The sequence below is a fragment of the Apodemus sylvaticus genome, chromosome 22, assembly GCF_947179515.1.
Source record: "Apodemus sylvaticus chromosome 22, mApoSyl1.1, whole genome shotgun sequence".
NCBI lineage: Eukaryota > Metazoa > Chordata > Mammalia > Rodentia > Muridae > Apodemus > Apodemus sylvaticus.
The window spans coordinates 44231128-44247032 of record NC_067493.1 but is presented as its reverse complement, the minus strand read 5'-3'; the positions used below and the strand labels follow the sequence as shown (position 1 = coordinate 44247032).

General features: G+C 58.0%; 1 protein-coding gene across 23 annotated transcripts in view; it reads right to left on the bottom strand.

Moving 5' to 3' along the window:
* Positions 1-15905, bottom strand: part of Ncor2 (nuclear receptor corepressor 2) — a 162324-nt gene that overhangs the window by 2101 nt on the left and 144318 nt on the right. For 9 of the 23 annotated variants that reach the window (XM_052167904.1, XM_052167916.1, XM_052167909.1 and 6 more), the window contains 17 exons: positions 14687-14827; positions 14340-14420; positions 13691-13986; positions 12431-12785; positions 11200-11421; positions 10507-10761; positions 9683-9832; positions 9434-9571; positions 9164-9350; positions 7232-7761; positions 6247-6399; positions 6013-6158; positions 5596-5789; positions 4708-4878; positions 4032-4177; positions 3420-3473; positions 494-724 (listed from right to left, as the gene is read on the bottom strand). In XM_052167904.1, coding sequence (XP_052023864.1) covers positions 494-724; positions 3420-3473; positions 4032-4177; positions 4708-4878; positions 5596-5789; positions 6013-6158; positions 6247-6399; positions 7232-7761; positions 9164-9350; positions 9434-9571; positions 9683-9832; positions 10507-10761; positions 11200-11421; positions 12431-12785; positions 13691-13986; positions 14340-14420; positions 14687-14827 — 3450 coding nt within the window. The remainder of the gene's footprint in view (positions 1-493; positions 725-3419; positions 3474-4031; positions 4178-4707; positions 4879-5595; positions 5790-6012; positions 6159-6246; positions 6400-7231; positions 7762-9163; positions 9351-9433; positions 9572-9682; positions 9833-10506; positions 10762-11199; positions 11422-12430; positions 12786-13690; positions 13987-14339; positions 14421-14686; positions 14828-15905) is intronic. The other 14 variants (XM_052167921.1, XM_052167923.1, XM_052167920.1 and 11 more) reach the window with 10 other exon arrangements.

Here is a 15905-nt window from a genome sequence, read left to right as displayed (position 1 = left end):
AGGCATTGCCCAAGACAGCACTCAACTGTGCTGGGCTGAAGGCCTCTGCTGAGAGGGCCAGACCCCAAGGCTTGGCCAGGCCCTGGAAGGGACAGCAGAGCACTTCTTTGCTTGTCTCTGCTTGGAAGCAAGTGCTGATGGGTATTGGAAAAGTTGGGAGTTGGCCTTGGGCTGCCTGGCCTTCAAGGGGTCATGGCCACACTAGATTCTTCCCAGCGGCCCTGGCTACATGTGGCGGGCCCTGTCCATCCAGCAGGGGAGAATGGGGCAGGCAGTGTGAGCACGGGAAAAGCAGCAGTGCTGGGGGTGGGGGGAAGGGGAATGCCCTCTGCAACATGGGGTGTCAGACCAGCTTTGGATTAGCAAACTAGATGTCAAAACACACACAAAAATAAGGTCACAGGCTCCCAAGCTTGAGGGGGGAAGGTGAGAGGATTAACGACACCGGGGTAAGGAGGGACACAGCCGGGCGGGCGGGGGCAGGCCTGCAGACCTGGCGAGGTGAGTGCGTGGTCACTCCGTCCGTCAGCAGTGGTTATGGGCATAGCGGCAGCGGGTAGACTGGCACTGGCATTCAGAGGGTTAAAAGCATTGGCGCCGAGCGGCGGCGGGGGCTCTTCCCACTGATCATATTTACCCATGAGTGCCTTTCTAATAATGGCCTCTAGCCCCATGTTGGTGCTGGCGTGTTCTTGCACCGCCTGGCTTCTACAGGTCATAAGGCCTGGGAGAGAGACAGACAGACACACGGGGGGCAGGGGCCAGGGAGCCAGAGGGTTGCGAGAGACAGAATGAGGAGGGAGGAGAGAGAGAGACACAGTGAGCACACATCTGCTGAGCATCGTCCGTCCCTCCGCCCGCCTTTCTGTAGGGTGCTGATGGGTTCCCGACTGTCCCTGCAGCTCAGGGCTGTTCCAGGGAGGGGGCCTGGGGGCAGCGAGAGGGTCCCCAGCCCTATTCCTGCTCTACACCCCAAGCCCAGCTAAGGCTGTTTCTTTTCTTTTGACTATGGGTGGATGACTAGGGCGGCAGGGGGAGAAGCTGTACTGTTGAGTCACGTTGGAGCTGGGTGCTGGGGACAGGGGGACAGAAATCCAGCCGGGGTCTTCTGGTGGGTAGATTCTAGGAAGAGATGTGGGGAAGGAAGGTGACCAGAGAGAGGACCCCCTGCTGTCCCCTTTTCCTCGAGGGGTGAGGAACCTCAGCCTGCCTGATCCCCCGAGCTAGGCTAGCCTCCCTGTCCCATCTCTCCCCACAGGAGCCAGAGAAAGGCAGAGAGCTGGGCACAAGGGATGGGGGGGTCACAGCCATGCAGTTATGTGCGTGCGAGGACAGGGCAGCGCTTGACAGGTGAAGGGCCACTCCAACCCTGACTGGCCCGGCCCCATGACAAGGACAGAGTGGTCAAATCAACAAACTGGCCTCAGGAGATGTTTGCAGCCTCCACTGAGCCCCTGCAAACCCTCTCTGGTTCCCGCTCCCTCTCTCTCACGAACTGTGCTCTGGGACTTCTTGCAAATGCCAGGGTGGGCAGGCACCCCTTTTCAGTGGATGCTTCCAGAACCCCGAGGCCGGGAACCCCAGCTGTTTATGAGTCTGAGGCAGGAGCACAGCAAGCTTGAGGCTTAGTCTGCGAGCGAGTTCAGGCCAACCTAGGCCAGCCTGGGCTGCTGAGGAGACCTTCCCTCAGAGGAAGAGGGCTGGGTGGTAGCTCACTCCAGGACTGGACATTTGCTTGGTGAGTGTAAAGGTCTCCCTTCCATCCCAAAACTGCTCCACACACAGACCCACAAAAGAACAACACAACACTGCCATGGTAAATCAAATCAACCACCCCCAAAACCGAACGAACCAAACCAAACAAAAAACCCCAATCACCAACAACAACCAAACCACAACAACAAGGTCATTGCAGGATTGCCAGCCTGTGTCACTGCCCAGTCTGGTGCCCTGTGAACCCTCTAGGCTGTCTGAGCCTTGTGCAAACCACACGGCCTAACACGCTGGCGAGCCTCTCTGGTTTGTACGCTGGCCAGGCTCCTGAGGATGGAGGGGACAGTCACTTTCATTGGCTTGGGTTTCATGCAAGCTTGGGCCAGGGCTGGTCATGGGTCATGTTCCCTCAGTCTCAGAGAGTCTCTGTCTCTCTCTCTCACACACACACACAACCAAATTCAACCTCAAATAAACAAGCCCCACCCACCACTCCTCCACATCCAGAATAAAGTGGGAGAAAGAGGAGGTAACACGAGAGGGGGGCAGAGGGGAGCTTCCTGATGGAGCCCCGCTCCCAGGTCTTGTCTCCAGGGACCTGATGGCACTGGGCACAGGCATAACTTTTCTCATTTACCTGACAGGGTGTTGAATGTCACTGGCTAGGCCTGGAAATGTGTCTTTGAGAACTAACATTTCAGGGGATGTGTGAGCATGCACATGTGGATGTGTGTGTGTGTGTGTGTGTGTGTGTGAGAGAGAGAGAGAGAGAGAGAGAGAGAGAGAGAGAGAGAGAGAGAGAGAAAGAGAGAGAGAAGTACGTTAGGTTCTAGCACAGATCACTATGTCATCTCATCTACGTGTGGACACACCGAGGTGTCTAGAACTTACACCAAGATTTAGAACATTCATTTCCAACCATATGACTGTCTGGATCCAAGTTCCTTCTGCTTGAGGCTTAGCAGAGTCCCCAGTATGTTCCCGGGTTTGTCACATTCTGTGCCAGGATCCCCACCCCCACCCCCTGTGTAGGTCCCATAGTCCTTTTGAAATGTCCCCAAGGGTGTACTTGGCTAACTTATTCCCTGGGTCCAAGGCTCTGCACTCCTAAGGAAGGTGGGCCACCCTTGCCTGTTCCTCTGGCCTGGAGCGCCCGTCCCCACAGCTGCCCCTGTGTCACAGAACTGGTTCAGGTGTCACTGAGCCCATTTGTTCCCACGACAGTTTCTTTCCCAGGGGCAACGTGATAAGCACAGGAAAGGGGGATGTTCTAAGTCCCAAGCACCACACCAAAAGCCTAAAATTTCTGCCACAAACTGTATGTGAGTTGGACACGTTTCCCTCATGTTACCACCTGCATCTGACTTAGAAAAGGCCAGAGACTTCAGTGTGATGGACGCCGTGGCCCTCTGAAGCTGTGCACTCCAAGGCCAACCCCTCAGGGCCACACTTGGTGACATGCCCCAGCCCCAGCAATTGGGCAAATATTTCCAGGGTGTACCTAACAGCCAGTCAAGGAACCCTGACCTTAAACCTTGGACGCTCCTCTGTAGAGGGGACGCTAGGCAGGGGAGGCTGTGCCTTCTGTACCATTCTGGGTCTATGTAGGCCAGGGAGAGGGCTCAAACTTGAACTGGCTAAGGCTCCTTGTCCCCAAGTCAGCACTGGGGAAGGGAGTTTGCTATGCAGATGCACAGGAGGGTTACCTGCTCCAGTGATGGCGGGCATGTTGAAGATTTCCGTCCCAGGCTGGCCAATATCTAGAGCAGAGCAGCAAGGAGGGTAAAGGCTAAGTGCACAGGTCCCAGGGGATCTGCCCCCTGCTGTCCCCTTACAGTCTGAATTGAATGTCTGGGCACAACTAAGTACCTGATGCTCCAAGTTTACTCTGGTGGCTGGTCACTACCCTGGGCCTGTGTTAACCTGCAAGCGCTTCTATAGTCTGGTTCCAGAAGGGACGAGCCTTGCCCATCTGTCCAAGCCACCCTGGGGAGGGGGCTACTGGTGGGAGGGGACACTGCAAAGCCCTCCCATGTCGCTTTCCAGTGCATTCTCATAAGCATGTGGTCCATGTGACCCTGCGCTAAGGACGTGAATCCTTGTCCACCCACGTCAGCCGTGGTGAGTCTGTGGCAGAACCTGGAGCAGTGCGCTGGGCTCCTCAGCACCCGGCACAGGGCTGTCTCTACAGGACTCACTGAGCACCTACTGTGTGTGGGCATCAGCTAGCGCCCACTGGCAGACCCCAGGCTCTCCCATGCTGGGGTTTGACTGCGCTCTCCCTCCCGGTGCCTGCTCTAGCCCTGGTTTCCCCTTACTGTATTCCGGTTCGTTCCGGTTGTGGGTGTTGAGTTTCTTATTGATCTCCTGTTTCTTCGACTTCACCATGGCGGAGTTGCTCTCCGTCAGCTTACTGAAGAAGGCCGGCGGCTGGCTGGTATTGCCTGGAGACTTAGAGCCCATCCTGCCGGGAGCATGGGACACCAGGGTCAGCAGGCTGGGTACTGTGCTTACAAGCCTTTAGCAACAAGGAACTCATCACCTGAGCCACCGTGAGGTGCTAAGAACCAAGACCTGCTTCCCCTCCCAGGCCTACTGGGATCTTAGCCTTGGCTTAGAGTAGTTTGTGAGCCTCCTGGGTACACTGTGAATCTCCCCTGAGAACTTCTTATAGCTAGATTTGACACAAGAATCCCCAGGAACTGGGCAGGCAGAGGTCACACCCTCCCTGAGGTCCCTGTCTACCCCTGCCCAGTCTGGTCCAGCTTAGTCAATTCTCAGATCTGCGGCAAGCGATCAAATAGGGCGTGGTTCAGGCGGAGATCCCAGACCCAGGGATGGCAGGCACAGGACACCGCCACTGAAGCCCCTTGAAGGTCTATCAGCTCGCTGAGCTGCCCAGTGACCAACAGCCTCCGTGCTAGAGGGCTGGGGCCACAGGGGTCCATGGGACTGATACCACTGCCTCCCATTAGGGAATTATGCCATGGGTACCTGGGCTCCCCTGGTTCCCCGTCCCGATATAGCAGTGGGTACGCGGCGCTCCGAACATGTCCTGGCTCAGTCATGCCCTCTGGTGGGGACACAGGTTCAATGGCATCCTCGCTGCTGCCCAGGACTGATGTTTTGCTGGGTTCTGGAGACCTAATGGAGATAGCGTCCCAGCTGAGGGAGGAGTTCTACGTCATCAACAAGCTACCCCACTGCCCACATCGAGGCTCTGGTGTTTCCCTATAAGTGGCCGAAACCTGTGCCTGAGGTGTGGAGACCCCACAGGGCTACCGAGATCTTTTGAAATAACCTAACTCAGGAACTTTTGTTCATTCTGGGTTGTTGCAGTGCAGCCCAGGCCACCCTGAAGCCGCCGATCCGCTTGCAACAGCCTGTCCAGAGCTCCCTCCCCTGAAGAGAGGGTGCAGCACCACACTGGGCTGCTCAGGGTGTTTTGAGCCCTGATGATGTGAGTGACCAGGCCAGCACCTCACTGTTCCCCAGAGATCCTGCTGTCTACGTCCGTTGCTTCTAAAAATCAAAACTTGTACAAGACGCCTCACTCTGCTCCTAGGCCTAGGGCCCGCCAGGGTAAGTGTGTGTGCATGGTATGGGATGGTAACTTACTTGCCCATGCCTCAGTTTCCCTATCTGCTAACTGGGAGTGGGACATCTGAACCCTAGCTGAGTTGGTATATATGGGACACTCAGGTGGCACGTGGGACCCTTGGGTGTGCCACCTTCCCGTTTAGACGCTCTGTGCTGGTTCTAGGAGTTTAGTAAGCTTTTGTAACCCTGAGCCTCAGTTTCCCATTAGCCTAATGCTGTTAAGCTCACCCTGACCCAATGTCTTCCAGCCAGCATCTGATACAGATATGAGTATATCCTCACCTTTTGCCCCCTTCACTGTGGGGGGATCCCCGGGCTGGGGTGACATGGTCCGGGGGTGGGAGGTAGAGGTCACTGGGTGGGCGGCGGAGATCCAGGACAGGGCAGCTGGCTCCAGGGAAGGAGTAGAGAGGGGCGGGAAGGGGGCCGCTGAGCTGCTGCGGGTGGTGGCGTGTGTAGTCCTGTGTGATGACCTCCTGTGGGGAGCAGGAGTTCAGGACTGGCAGAGTGGGGTAGGGCAGACCCCTGATCTGGCTCTTGGTTTCCTGGGTGAGTATCCCCAGGGAGACCTTATGGTGATGGCCCTCACAGGACTTGAGTGTGGTGGCCAGTGCGCGTTGGCATCTGTCCGACTATGGGGACGTCACTCTCATATCCACCTGCTCTCCCAATGTTGGGGACCCAGAGACGGGCACTTACACTGATGTGCTGAGCCAAGGTGACCACCCTCTGGTGACCTTTGATGCCCGGGGCAGTCTGGAGGAGTGGGCTGGATGGGGGCTGGCTCTCAGGCAGCGGCCGCAGATGCGGGAGGTGGGCAGCCTCCGTGCTGAGTTTCATGGGGCCTGAGGACAGAAGCAGAGCTTGTCAGGGGCTGGGGACAGCTTGGAGCCGTGCCTCAGTCTCCCTGCCTGCCACCCTCCCGCGTGTCACCTGGCTGCTTGTGCCGCAGCTCCCCCTCCAGGTGGCTCTTCTCCAGCTCTTCCAGAGGTTTGGAGAGCCCCTTGTCGTGGGGCAGGCTTGGGGAGCTCACAGGGCTGATGGGTTCCACCCCGTCGGGGCTGTAGCCAGCTCCGCTGTGGTAACCTGAAACAGGTGAGCTGTAGTCAGAACGTGCGGTGGGCTTGGGAGGAGCCATTCCTCCACAGTCTGGGCCTCAAGATGGAAGGAAATGATATCAGCCTAGGGGTGGCCAGAGAGGAGCAACGGCAGGTGAGGATAACTCCATGTATCAGGATACAGATGCACCCAGAGGACTGTGGGAGTCTGGCTCAGGCAGTGTGGGGCTCGGGTGGGGAGGAGCGACTGGGAGGTGGTAGTGGAGAAACTGGAGGAGGGGGTGTGAGTGTGGGGGGGGGGGTCAGGAGGTGGTGGTGTGGGGCTCAAGCTGAGTGACACGGGGTCCCTAGGCCCTTCCTTGGCCCAGCCCCACTGTCCCTGAGCCAGCCGGAAGCTTCACTCTCTGGGCTGTATGCTGGTGTGGGAAGGAGGTGGGACCCAGCCTCCCTCCCTGCCCTAACTTCCTCCAGGGCAGTGACAGCAGTCAGCTGGCAGCCCCTGCACCCCCACTCCCCAAAACAAGGTGCAGGTGGTGGCGGGAGATGGGAGGCGCGGTCGGAGTCCAAACCACAGATCCATTCATTAAAGGAAAAAAAGGCGAAAAATCCAAAAAGAAAAAAGGAGAAAAAAAAAAAAGAAAAAGAAAAAGGAAAAAAAAGACTCATGATGAAAGGATGGGCAAACGATGATGAGGGGCCCGTGTGGGCGGAGTCACCACAGCGTGCCGACTGACGAGGATGACGAGCTCGAAACAAAATACCAAAACCAACCAAAAAAGGGGGGAAAAATGAAAAGCAAAGATCTGAAAATATCTTTAGGCCACAGATGGGGTGGGCAGGCGGCGGGCCGGATGTCTTACCGTCGCCAGGGGAGTCGTTGGCCAGCGAACCTCCTTCTCGCGGCCCCCTTTCGTGAGCAATTTGACGCGTGATTATTGCGTCTATGAACGTGGCCGCTGTCAGGGTGGTCTTACCCAGAGAACGGAGTTCCAATTCCTGGATGGAAAAGGGTTTACTTTGAGTCTTTTCTCGGTGCAGATCTGAGGCCGAGGTGGGCGCCGGCGGGTCCGGACTGGCCTGGTGGGGTGCAAGGCTCTTTGATGGGGTGCGGGCGATGGCGGTGTGGCTGGAGCTGGGGGGTGCCAGGGAGCGGGGTTCGGAGCTCTTGCTGGGTGAGGAAGCAGGCTCCCGGGCGGAGGGCTTGGGGAGGAAGGCGTGGGCAGTGTCCACACGGGGCCGCTCAGGCCGGGCAACCCGAGAGGGCTCCTTGGGTAACAGGACGGGCTCCATGAGGGTAGGGTAGACCCCTTCAAGGGTGCCACCAAGTGGGCAGTGGGTGGCAGGCGGGAATGTGGCAGCTGGGCGGACAGGCGAAGAGGTGGAGCTGGACCTGAAAGGGAAGAGAAAGGGTCAGGCGGTGCTGGCCAATGGAGTCCTACCTCACCCCCTCGGCTCACTCCCTGAGGCTCCCAGAGGAAGGGGCCTCCTGACTGACCTATGCTGTGCTAGGCTCCATTCAGTCCCTCTCGCCTGAAGCTTTTTACTGAGTCCCTTCCAGGTGCCAAGCAACCCCAGGTGATCAGAATACAGCACTTAAGGCAAAGGTGTCCGGAGAAGAAAGCGACAAAGGCAGGCTTCCTCTCCCGAGGGCATCCACTGCCACATCGCCAGCTACAAGCGTGGCGAGCAGACGGCAGGAGGGGCCAGGAGGAGGTGCTCCTGGAGTTGGCAGGAGTGGGCGCCTCTCAGGAGTGGGGAGCACGTGAGCCAGGAGGCATGGGACTGACTCCAGGAAGAAGGCCCCAGCACTGTGGGCAGCCGTGGGCGGCACCAGCCCTGCAGCCTTGCGCTAAGCTCTCTGTTCTGTTTTCTAAGTTGTTCCTCCTGGGCCTGATACACTAGTGACTACCAACTGACTCACGCACCCGCCCCATCATCGTCACCTGTAGTCCGTCCGCCTGTCCGTCTATCCATCCACTCATCTGCCTGCCCGTCCAGCCATCCATGGATCCACCTGCTCATCCACCCAAATCCACCCAAATCCATCCATCCATCATCCATCCATCCATCCATCCATCCATCCATCCATCCATCCATCCAGTTATCCACCCCCATCCACCTTTCTATACGTCTCAACTTATCAATCCATCTACATACTGACTCACGACCACCCAGCTGCCCATCAAACACCCTTTCATCTGTGTGTCTGCCTGCCTGTCCATCCATCTGTCCATCCATCCACTCATTCACCTAATTCACCCATTCGTCCACCCAGGCATTCATCCGTCCACTTACACTATCTGTTCCAACTCATCCATCCATCCGTCCGTCCGTCCATCTATCCACCCATCCAGCCAACTACCTGCCCCATCCACTGACCCACACTTCTATCCATCTACCCATTCATTCGCCACCCATCAAATTGCCATCTTGTCTACTCATATATGCATCTATCAGTCCGTCCGTCTGTCCGTCCGTCTGTCCCCACCCCCACCCATCCCCCTGGCTTTGTTCACCCTCACACCTGTCTATCCAGAGCATCCTCTATCCGCCCACCGTCATCTGCCTGGCTACCTGTACCTAGCTCCGGTCTGCTCACTGTGTGCCCTCTCCTCTGGCCACCCTCCACCTGCCTACACGCCTGTCTACGCTCTCTCTCGTGATTGTCCTCACCCACCCTCTGATCCTGCCATCTGCTCGATTCCCTACCCGTCTGCCCACCCACACACCCCTCCAACTCAGCAAACCCATCTGCGTGCCCTCCCCCCAGGCTTGTTCCCCCCGGTGCCAACCTGGCCCACCTCAGGACCGTGGGCGTGCCGGGTTCCACGGAGGTGACCACGCCCTTCATGCTCGTGTTGTGCAGCACACTGGGCCTCTGCTGCAAGGCGTCCTGGGTCCGGGGGGAGATGGGCGAGTGCTGGTGGGTGTGGGAGGCGGGGCGGCTGCTGCCCCCAGCCCCGCTGCTCTGCTCCGTACCTGGTGACAGGCCGCCGAGTCAGGGGGCAGGCCCAGGTGGCCCATGAGGACCTGGGGGTGGGGCGGGGTCTGGGGTGCCCTACCAGGTCTCCAGATGGGTGCATGCTCCACGGTAGTGGTAGACGTGAGGATGGACTTGTCTCGTTCTCGCTCACGCTCACGCTCCCGTTCACGCTCCGACGAAGATGTGGCAGTTGGCTTAGCTAGGTGAGTGGGGCCTCCTGGAAACCCCGGGGCCAGAGTATGAGCCAGAGCCCGGTGGGCCAGAACTCACCTACCTGCAGGGCAGCGGGCGTGAGGCACGAACCCACCCACCCACTTGCCAGGCGCACCTGGGGACAGCGGCGAGCTGCTGTGGCGGCTGCTGAAGGGTGGGGGCGCGGTGGGGAGGTAGGCAAGGCGGTCAATGGCGGTGGCAGGGGTGCCTGGCGTTGGTGGCACCAGCACGGGCAGGTGTGGCACTTGGGACAGGTCGATGATGCCTGCAGCGGTCAGGGGGGTCAGGGGTCAGAGCCGTGGTATCTGACCTCCTGTCATGAAGGGTGTAGGCCTGAGACCTTGGCCTCGGCTGTACCCCTCCCGGCGCCAGGCCTTCTCAAGGCTCTGACGTGTAGTGTAGCGTAGCGTCTCTCAAACAACATCTTTGAGCCAAAGCACTGCCTTCCCACAGGGTCGGCAACTCGCCTGCAGCTCTCACGCTCTGAAACCCGCAGACTGGCCGAGCAATTGTGGCAAAGTGACCTGGGCAGTTCACGGGCTCCGGAAGTCAGTGCTCCAACAGGCCTCACTCTCATTCCTTTCTCTCTTTTTTTTTCTTGTCATTTGTATTAAGACAGGCGCACGTAGCCCAGGCTAGCCTTGAACCTCCTTTGAAGAGTACAGGTCCAGCCTGTGTTCTGATCCAAAAGATGCCTCATACCAAGGCCTCAGAACAACGTGCCAAGACCCACTGTGAGTGGGAGCAAGAGGTGCCTGCTACGTTCACAACTGCTTGGTGTAACTTACACAAGCAGCACCACCCGCCTTTCGCCCACTCAGTGGCGCCCATGTGACCCCTTCTGCCCATCTTGCACAGTGCGTAGATGGACACTCTTCTCTTGCATACCACGGCCCAGGACAAGCCTCTGCTGAAAGGCCACAGTCCCAGGCAACTCACCTCGTGGGCCAGCGGCATAATTGAGGGCCAGTGAGGACTCTCGCGGGGACAGACCCCTCAGCATGTCAGCGCGCTGGGCCATGGCGGACGCAGCGTTGTGGTGCATCTGCTGCGAGGTGATGTAGTCATTGATGATGGTCTGGCGGTTCTCCAGGGCCGCGGTGTCAGGGTAGCCGCGGATGAGGTACGGTGGGTACAGGTGTGGGTAGGTGGGGCTGGGGGCCAGGTGCCGGGGCAGGTAGTAGGCTGCGGCTGCTGGGGAGGGAGGGGCAGAGGAAGGGAGGGTCAGGTGGCCCACGCCTTAGCGTTAAGCTCCTCACTTCTGCAGCGACAGCTTGTGCACCCACACACCTCCCCAACGCACACCCAGAGCTTAAGACTCGCTCTCTCATCCTGTGGGCTGTCTGCTGTCAACACTTTGGGAAGTTCTCCCGGATACAATGCATCAAAATACAGGTCCTGACACCCTAACAAAGGTGCCTTTACAAAGGTTCACATCCTGGCACCCACTGCAGCCCCTCATTTACTGCAAGGTACAGACGAGGCAGGCGAACAACCCCTGCAGCCTGCCCTGGGCTAGCTAACGGGCTGGGGGTCTCCGTGCTAAGCCCAGCCCCAGCTCTCCAGACCCCGAGCGCTTACCCAAGGAAGCAGAATCATTAAGCCCCAGATCTACAGTCCCCGGGCACCTACCTGCTTCCAGAGGGATCCCTCGGGGTATGGTGGTGGGGTCAAAGGCCAATGGGATGTGGCCACGGTACAAGTCCACACCAGTCACGCCCCGGAGCAAGTGCTCATAGGGGGAGATGGGGTGGGGGTGGTGCTCCGGCACGGTGCTGTGTGGGGACTTGGCGATCTCCCGGGGTGTCGATGTCAGCTTCCGGTCCTGAGGTGCCTTGCTGGATAGAAGGCTGCCTATGGGGACAGGTCACAGTGGCCTCAGCCTCAGCGCAGGGCCACCAGGCTGACCTGTCGTAAGCCCCAGAGTCTCTTGCCTCTCTACCCCTGGTTCCTTGGGAATCCATCCATCTACTCCCTAGTCCTCAGTCCCCGTCCACTCCATCAGTCTGACTTAATCACAGGCTGGCAGTTCCCATTAGGAGAAACGGGAGCACCCCAAGAACAAAGCAGGCCCAAGCCCTGAGCCCCAAGGGGCCATTTGTTCCAGGTAGGAGATAAATCACAAGGTAGGAAGTGCTTGGGTTGGAGAGAGAGAAATGTTTGATTACAATGATACAACGATCAATGAATCAAAACACAGGGCTGACACCCTAACACAACCCCAGCCAGGATGTGGCTGGAACTGGCTGGAGGTGGCCCCGACATCTAAATTAGGGTGGCGTGGGGTATACAGGGCTTGGCTAGAAACAAGACCAAAGGCGGAGCCTTCTGATGAAAGAGGGGCAGCCCACGGAAAGGGGGATGGATCGGAGAATGAAGAGCGGAAGTCTGGGATGCAAAAAGAATCAGAAAGGGAAGCCGAATGTGGGGGGGGGGGGGGGGGGTGACATCACAGGCGGGTGCTTCAGAGCAGCAGGGATACCGGGGAGATGAAGTCTACAGAGTGGGAACTGCTTCATTTAAATGATTTCTACTTTAATCTTTAGGAGACTCACTTGTCTTGACCTACTGTCTCACTGTGAAGCAGGAGAATTAGAGGTGTGCGTGAGTGTGCCTGGCTTATTTGGCTGCTGGGGATTTGAATTCTGGTCCTAAGGCTTGTGCAACTATTGAGGCTTCTCCTCAGCCTTGATTTGAATTATTTAAAAAACACTTTGTAAGAGGGAACGATGGGGGCTCTATGCAGTGTGGAGGCAGGGCAGCAGACAGACTGGCGGTGCCAAGAGGCAGTGGCCAGGGTATCTGCCTGGGTGACCTATCCCCTCCCCACAGGGGGCAGCCTGAGGGAGCCTCACTCACTGACCTTCCTGAAGGCGTGGCGTGGGCTCCCTCGTAGTCACAGGTGAGCCCCGTGGCAGGTGGCTGGTGAAGGGTGCCCCGTGGTCTTCGTAGGTCAGTGGGCTTTGCCGTGGCTTGCCCAGCTCAGGCCCGACGACTGGAGCCCCGCGTGTGATGGAGCCCCCTGCACTACTGGTGGTTCCCGAGCGGCTCTTCAGACTCTCCTCATAGCAGGCACGCTCCAGTGCCCGGGCATCCGCCATTATGTCCAGCGGATGCAGGGCAGGGAAAGGCCGGCCGGGGCTGCCGATAATGGAGCGCACATCGTGTTTCTTGGTGCCAGTGGTGGGTGCTCCAGAGTCGTACTTGAGTGGGGTGCCCTGAGGACAGAGTGCAGGTCTGTATTTAGCAGGTCTGGCCAGAGGCCGCACCTCCTGAACTTCTGCAAAGGATAGGGCGTCTCTGACCCCTTGGGCAAATGGACAGAGAACTCTACCAGGATATGATGTCCAGGACATGATGGATGCCCTGCTCACTTGAGTCTGGCTACACATCCAGAGCTACCCACTGGTCCAGGGGTTCCACAGTGAGGCTAACTTCAGGTCGATACAACCTTCCTCCCCAGTGGGGGCCCCACCATCTTGCAACGTTATGGAATTCCATAGCCCGATGACCCTAGCTGTGGCTCCGGGTCCCGGGCTGGAGTTACACATTCCCTGTCAGGTCTCAGAGAGCACCATGGAGAAGGGAATTATAGGACATCATGGAGAGGGTCCCATGGGGATCCAGGCTGGGGACACTGAGCGCAGATAGGTCCCAGATCTCAACTTTTACTCAATGTTTGCGTTGTTAGTAAACTTTATAACTTTGGTGACTGGCATTAAGCCAGAGTACAGCTTTGTAGCCTAGGCTAGCCTCTGATTTACAACCTCCCTGATTCAGCCTCCTGGGTGCTGGGCCTAAAAGAGGAGTGGTACCTAAGTCACGTGACAGCCTGCCCCAGGTGCCTTTGTCCGATTTTTGTCCCTCTTTCCCATCAAGCTATGATGAAGTTAGGGGACAGTGGCTCTAGTCTTGACACATACATGCAGGTGGAGACATGTGGGGCAGCCAAGTGACGAGTTAGGGACACGAGCCTTGGGTTTCACAAATACTGTCGGTGACCAGAGCAAGCTTCTGACCTTTCTGGGCCTTAGTTTCACAACCCACTGTACCGAAGGCAGCATCAGGACCCCCTCAGGCTCGCCTCTTCCCCGGCCCCTGCCACTGCCACTCCTCATCATACCTGGGTGATGGAACCCTCCTTCAGAGGCCGAGGTGCCAGGGGCAGTTCAGGTGTGCGGCGCAGCTCTTCTCGCGGGATCTCATGGATAGAGCGGCCCGCCTCCTTCACAGTTGCGACCACACCCTCGTGAGTCGGCTTCAGCTTTAGGGGACCCAGTGGGTCCAGGGGCCGGGTCTTGTAGGTCTCAGTCAGGTCACGAGGTGGCGGTGGGGGTGGGGGCGTGCCTTCTCGCTTCAAGAGCTTGGCCTCGCGACGTAAGTAGTCCTCCTGGGCCTCCACATATGACCTTGGGATGCCTGCCGGGCAAACAGCATTGGCTTTCCACGGCCCTGCCTGGCTCAGTCTGGGTCAGCACAAACCCTCCCTTCCTGTGGGGCCTTGGGTATTCGAACTGACGTCTCTAAGCCTGTTTCTTCATCTGACGTGAGGATGCTAAGTGAAACCACATGGCTCAGTTCACCACCCAGACGTGAGCTACAGATCTACTGGACCTGGACCCATCCCAGTCACTAGTGAGGCATGCATGAAGCTTTGGAGTCGGTGCCAAGTCCGAGTACTCGGGACCCCCCCATAAAGCACCATGGGAAGCCTGCCCTGTTTCCAAGCCCTTAGCTGGTATTTGGCCTGGAGGCTGGACGAGGGGATGTACCTTGCGTGATGGAGCCTCGGATGTGATGCTGCTCCTTGAGGTGGGGGCTGTGCTGCTCAGGGATGGCGCGGCCCATGAGTCCTGAGAGGAGCAGGGATAGCGTCACCAGAGAGTGTCTGGGAAGGCGGGGTCCACCCCCCCAGTCTCCATCATGACTTAAGACCCAGGGAAGCACCCACCTTCCCTGAGTCCCTTCTGCATTAGGCTGTGCCTCAGTTTCTCTATCTGTTAATATTGAGCCAACTCCCCTTCAAGCATGTCAAGAGCCACCTCCTATCCCAACCTGGGCATCTGAGGGGCTCCTGGACAGTGCTTGGCCTGGTAAGCTGCTACAGCGGGACACTTACCCTCGATGCTGGCTGAGGTGATGGTCCTGCCCACACGACCCTCCATCATGTCATAGGTGCGTTTAGGGGCGGCAGTCTCGTGGGGTGGGCCCGAGCTGCTCCTCCCGTCCTCCTTGGAGCACTGTGACACGGACATACCACCTGGGAGCCAGAAAAAGCACATGGTCTGGGGTGGCTACAAGGTGCTGCGCCCACAGGCATGGAGCTAGGCCTGCAAACAGACAGACTGGAAGGAGGCCCTGCCATCCCGCAGATGGGACCCTCAAACCCAAACCAAAGCTCGATTGGCGGAAAGAGCAGGGCATGCCTGTCTCTGCTGTGAGGTGGGTGGGTGTGTGTCTGTACCCATGGGTGTGTGCGCACACTAACAAAGCCGTCAACAGTCTGAGCCTACAGAGAAGTCCCCACAAGCACCTGCAGACTGCACGTGCACACGTGGCTAATGTGTGAGCTCCTGGTCCAAGGACCACGTGAAGCCAGTTTACAGGTGTGCCCCAGTGTGCTGAAGGACACAGTGGCTTTGCTATCCCCAGTGACTTGGGACCTTCTGGCTAACATCCAAGATTACAAAGAAATATTGTAAAGAAAGGGCTGGCAGCTGGGGCTGGGACTGACGGTAGGCGACACTCTGAACTACCTCAGACCCACCGGGGCCAGAAGAGGCGCACAGGACACTCAAGTCTCCACAAAGACAGTCTGGAGGGTTACAATCTGAGACTCTGAAGGTCCCATACTGTGACTCAGGGCTCCGGCCAGGACCTCTGACCACACACGCTCTACTAGCTTTTGGGGCTGTCACCGGGACACGCAGCTGGCACCTGAGGTCACTTGTGACCTCAAGGACCAGGAGGCTGTGGGGCTCAAGGAATATGGAAGCTGGCACTGCCTACAGCAGCGATGTTGGTGTAGGTGCCTGGCTATTGGGGGGATACTTCCCAGGTGTGGGCTCATCAACTTTTAAGCAGCAATGGCTACCTTTTCCAGCCAGAGATGAGGGTGACACGGCTCTGCCATGGTTCCTACCTGTCATGGCATTCAAAGAAGCCCCCAGCTTTCCCAGACTATGTAGGGGGAAGCCACCAAGGTCAGCCCTGACCCCTTCTGGGTCATATTCCTGCAGGAGAGGAAGTCACTCCCTGTCTGCTCCCTGGTATCACTTCAGCTCTGCCTGGCTCTAAAGACACCGTTCCAGACCCCATAGCCTAACAAGGGCTGCCTT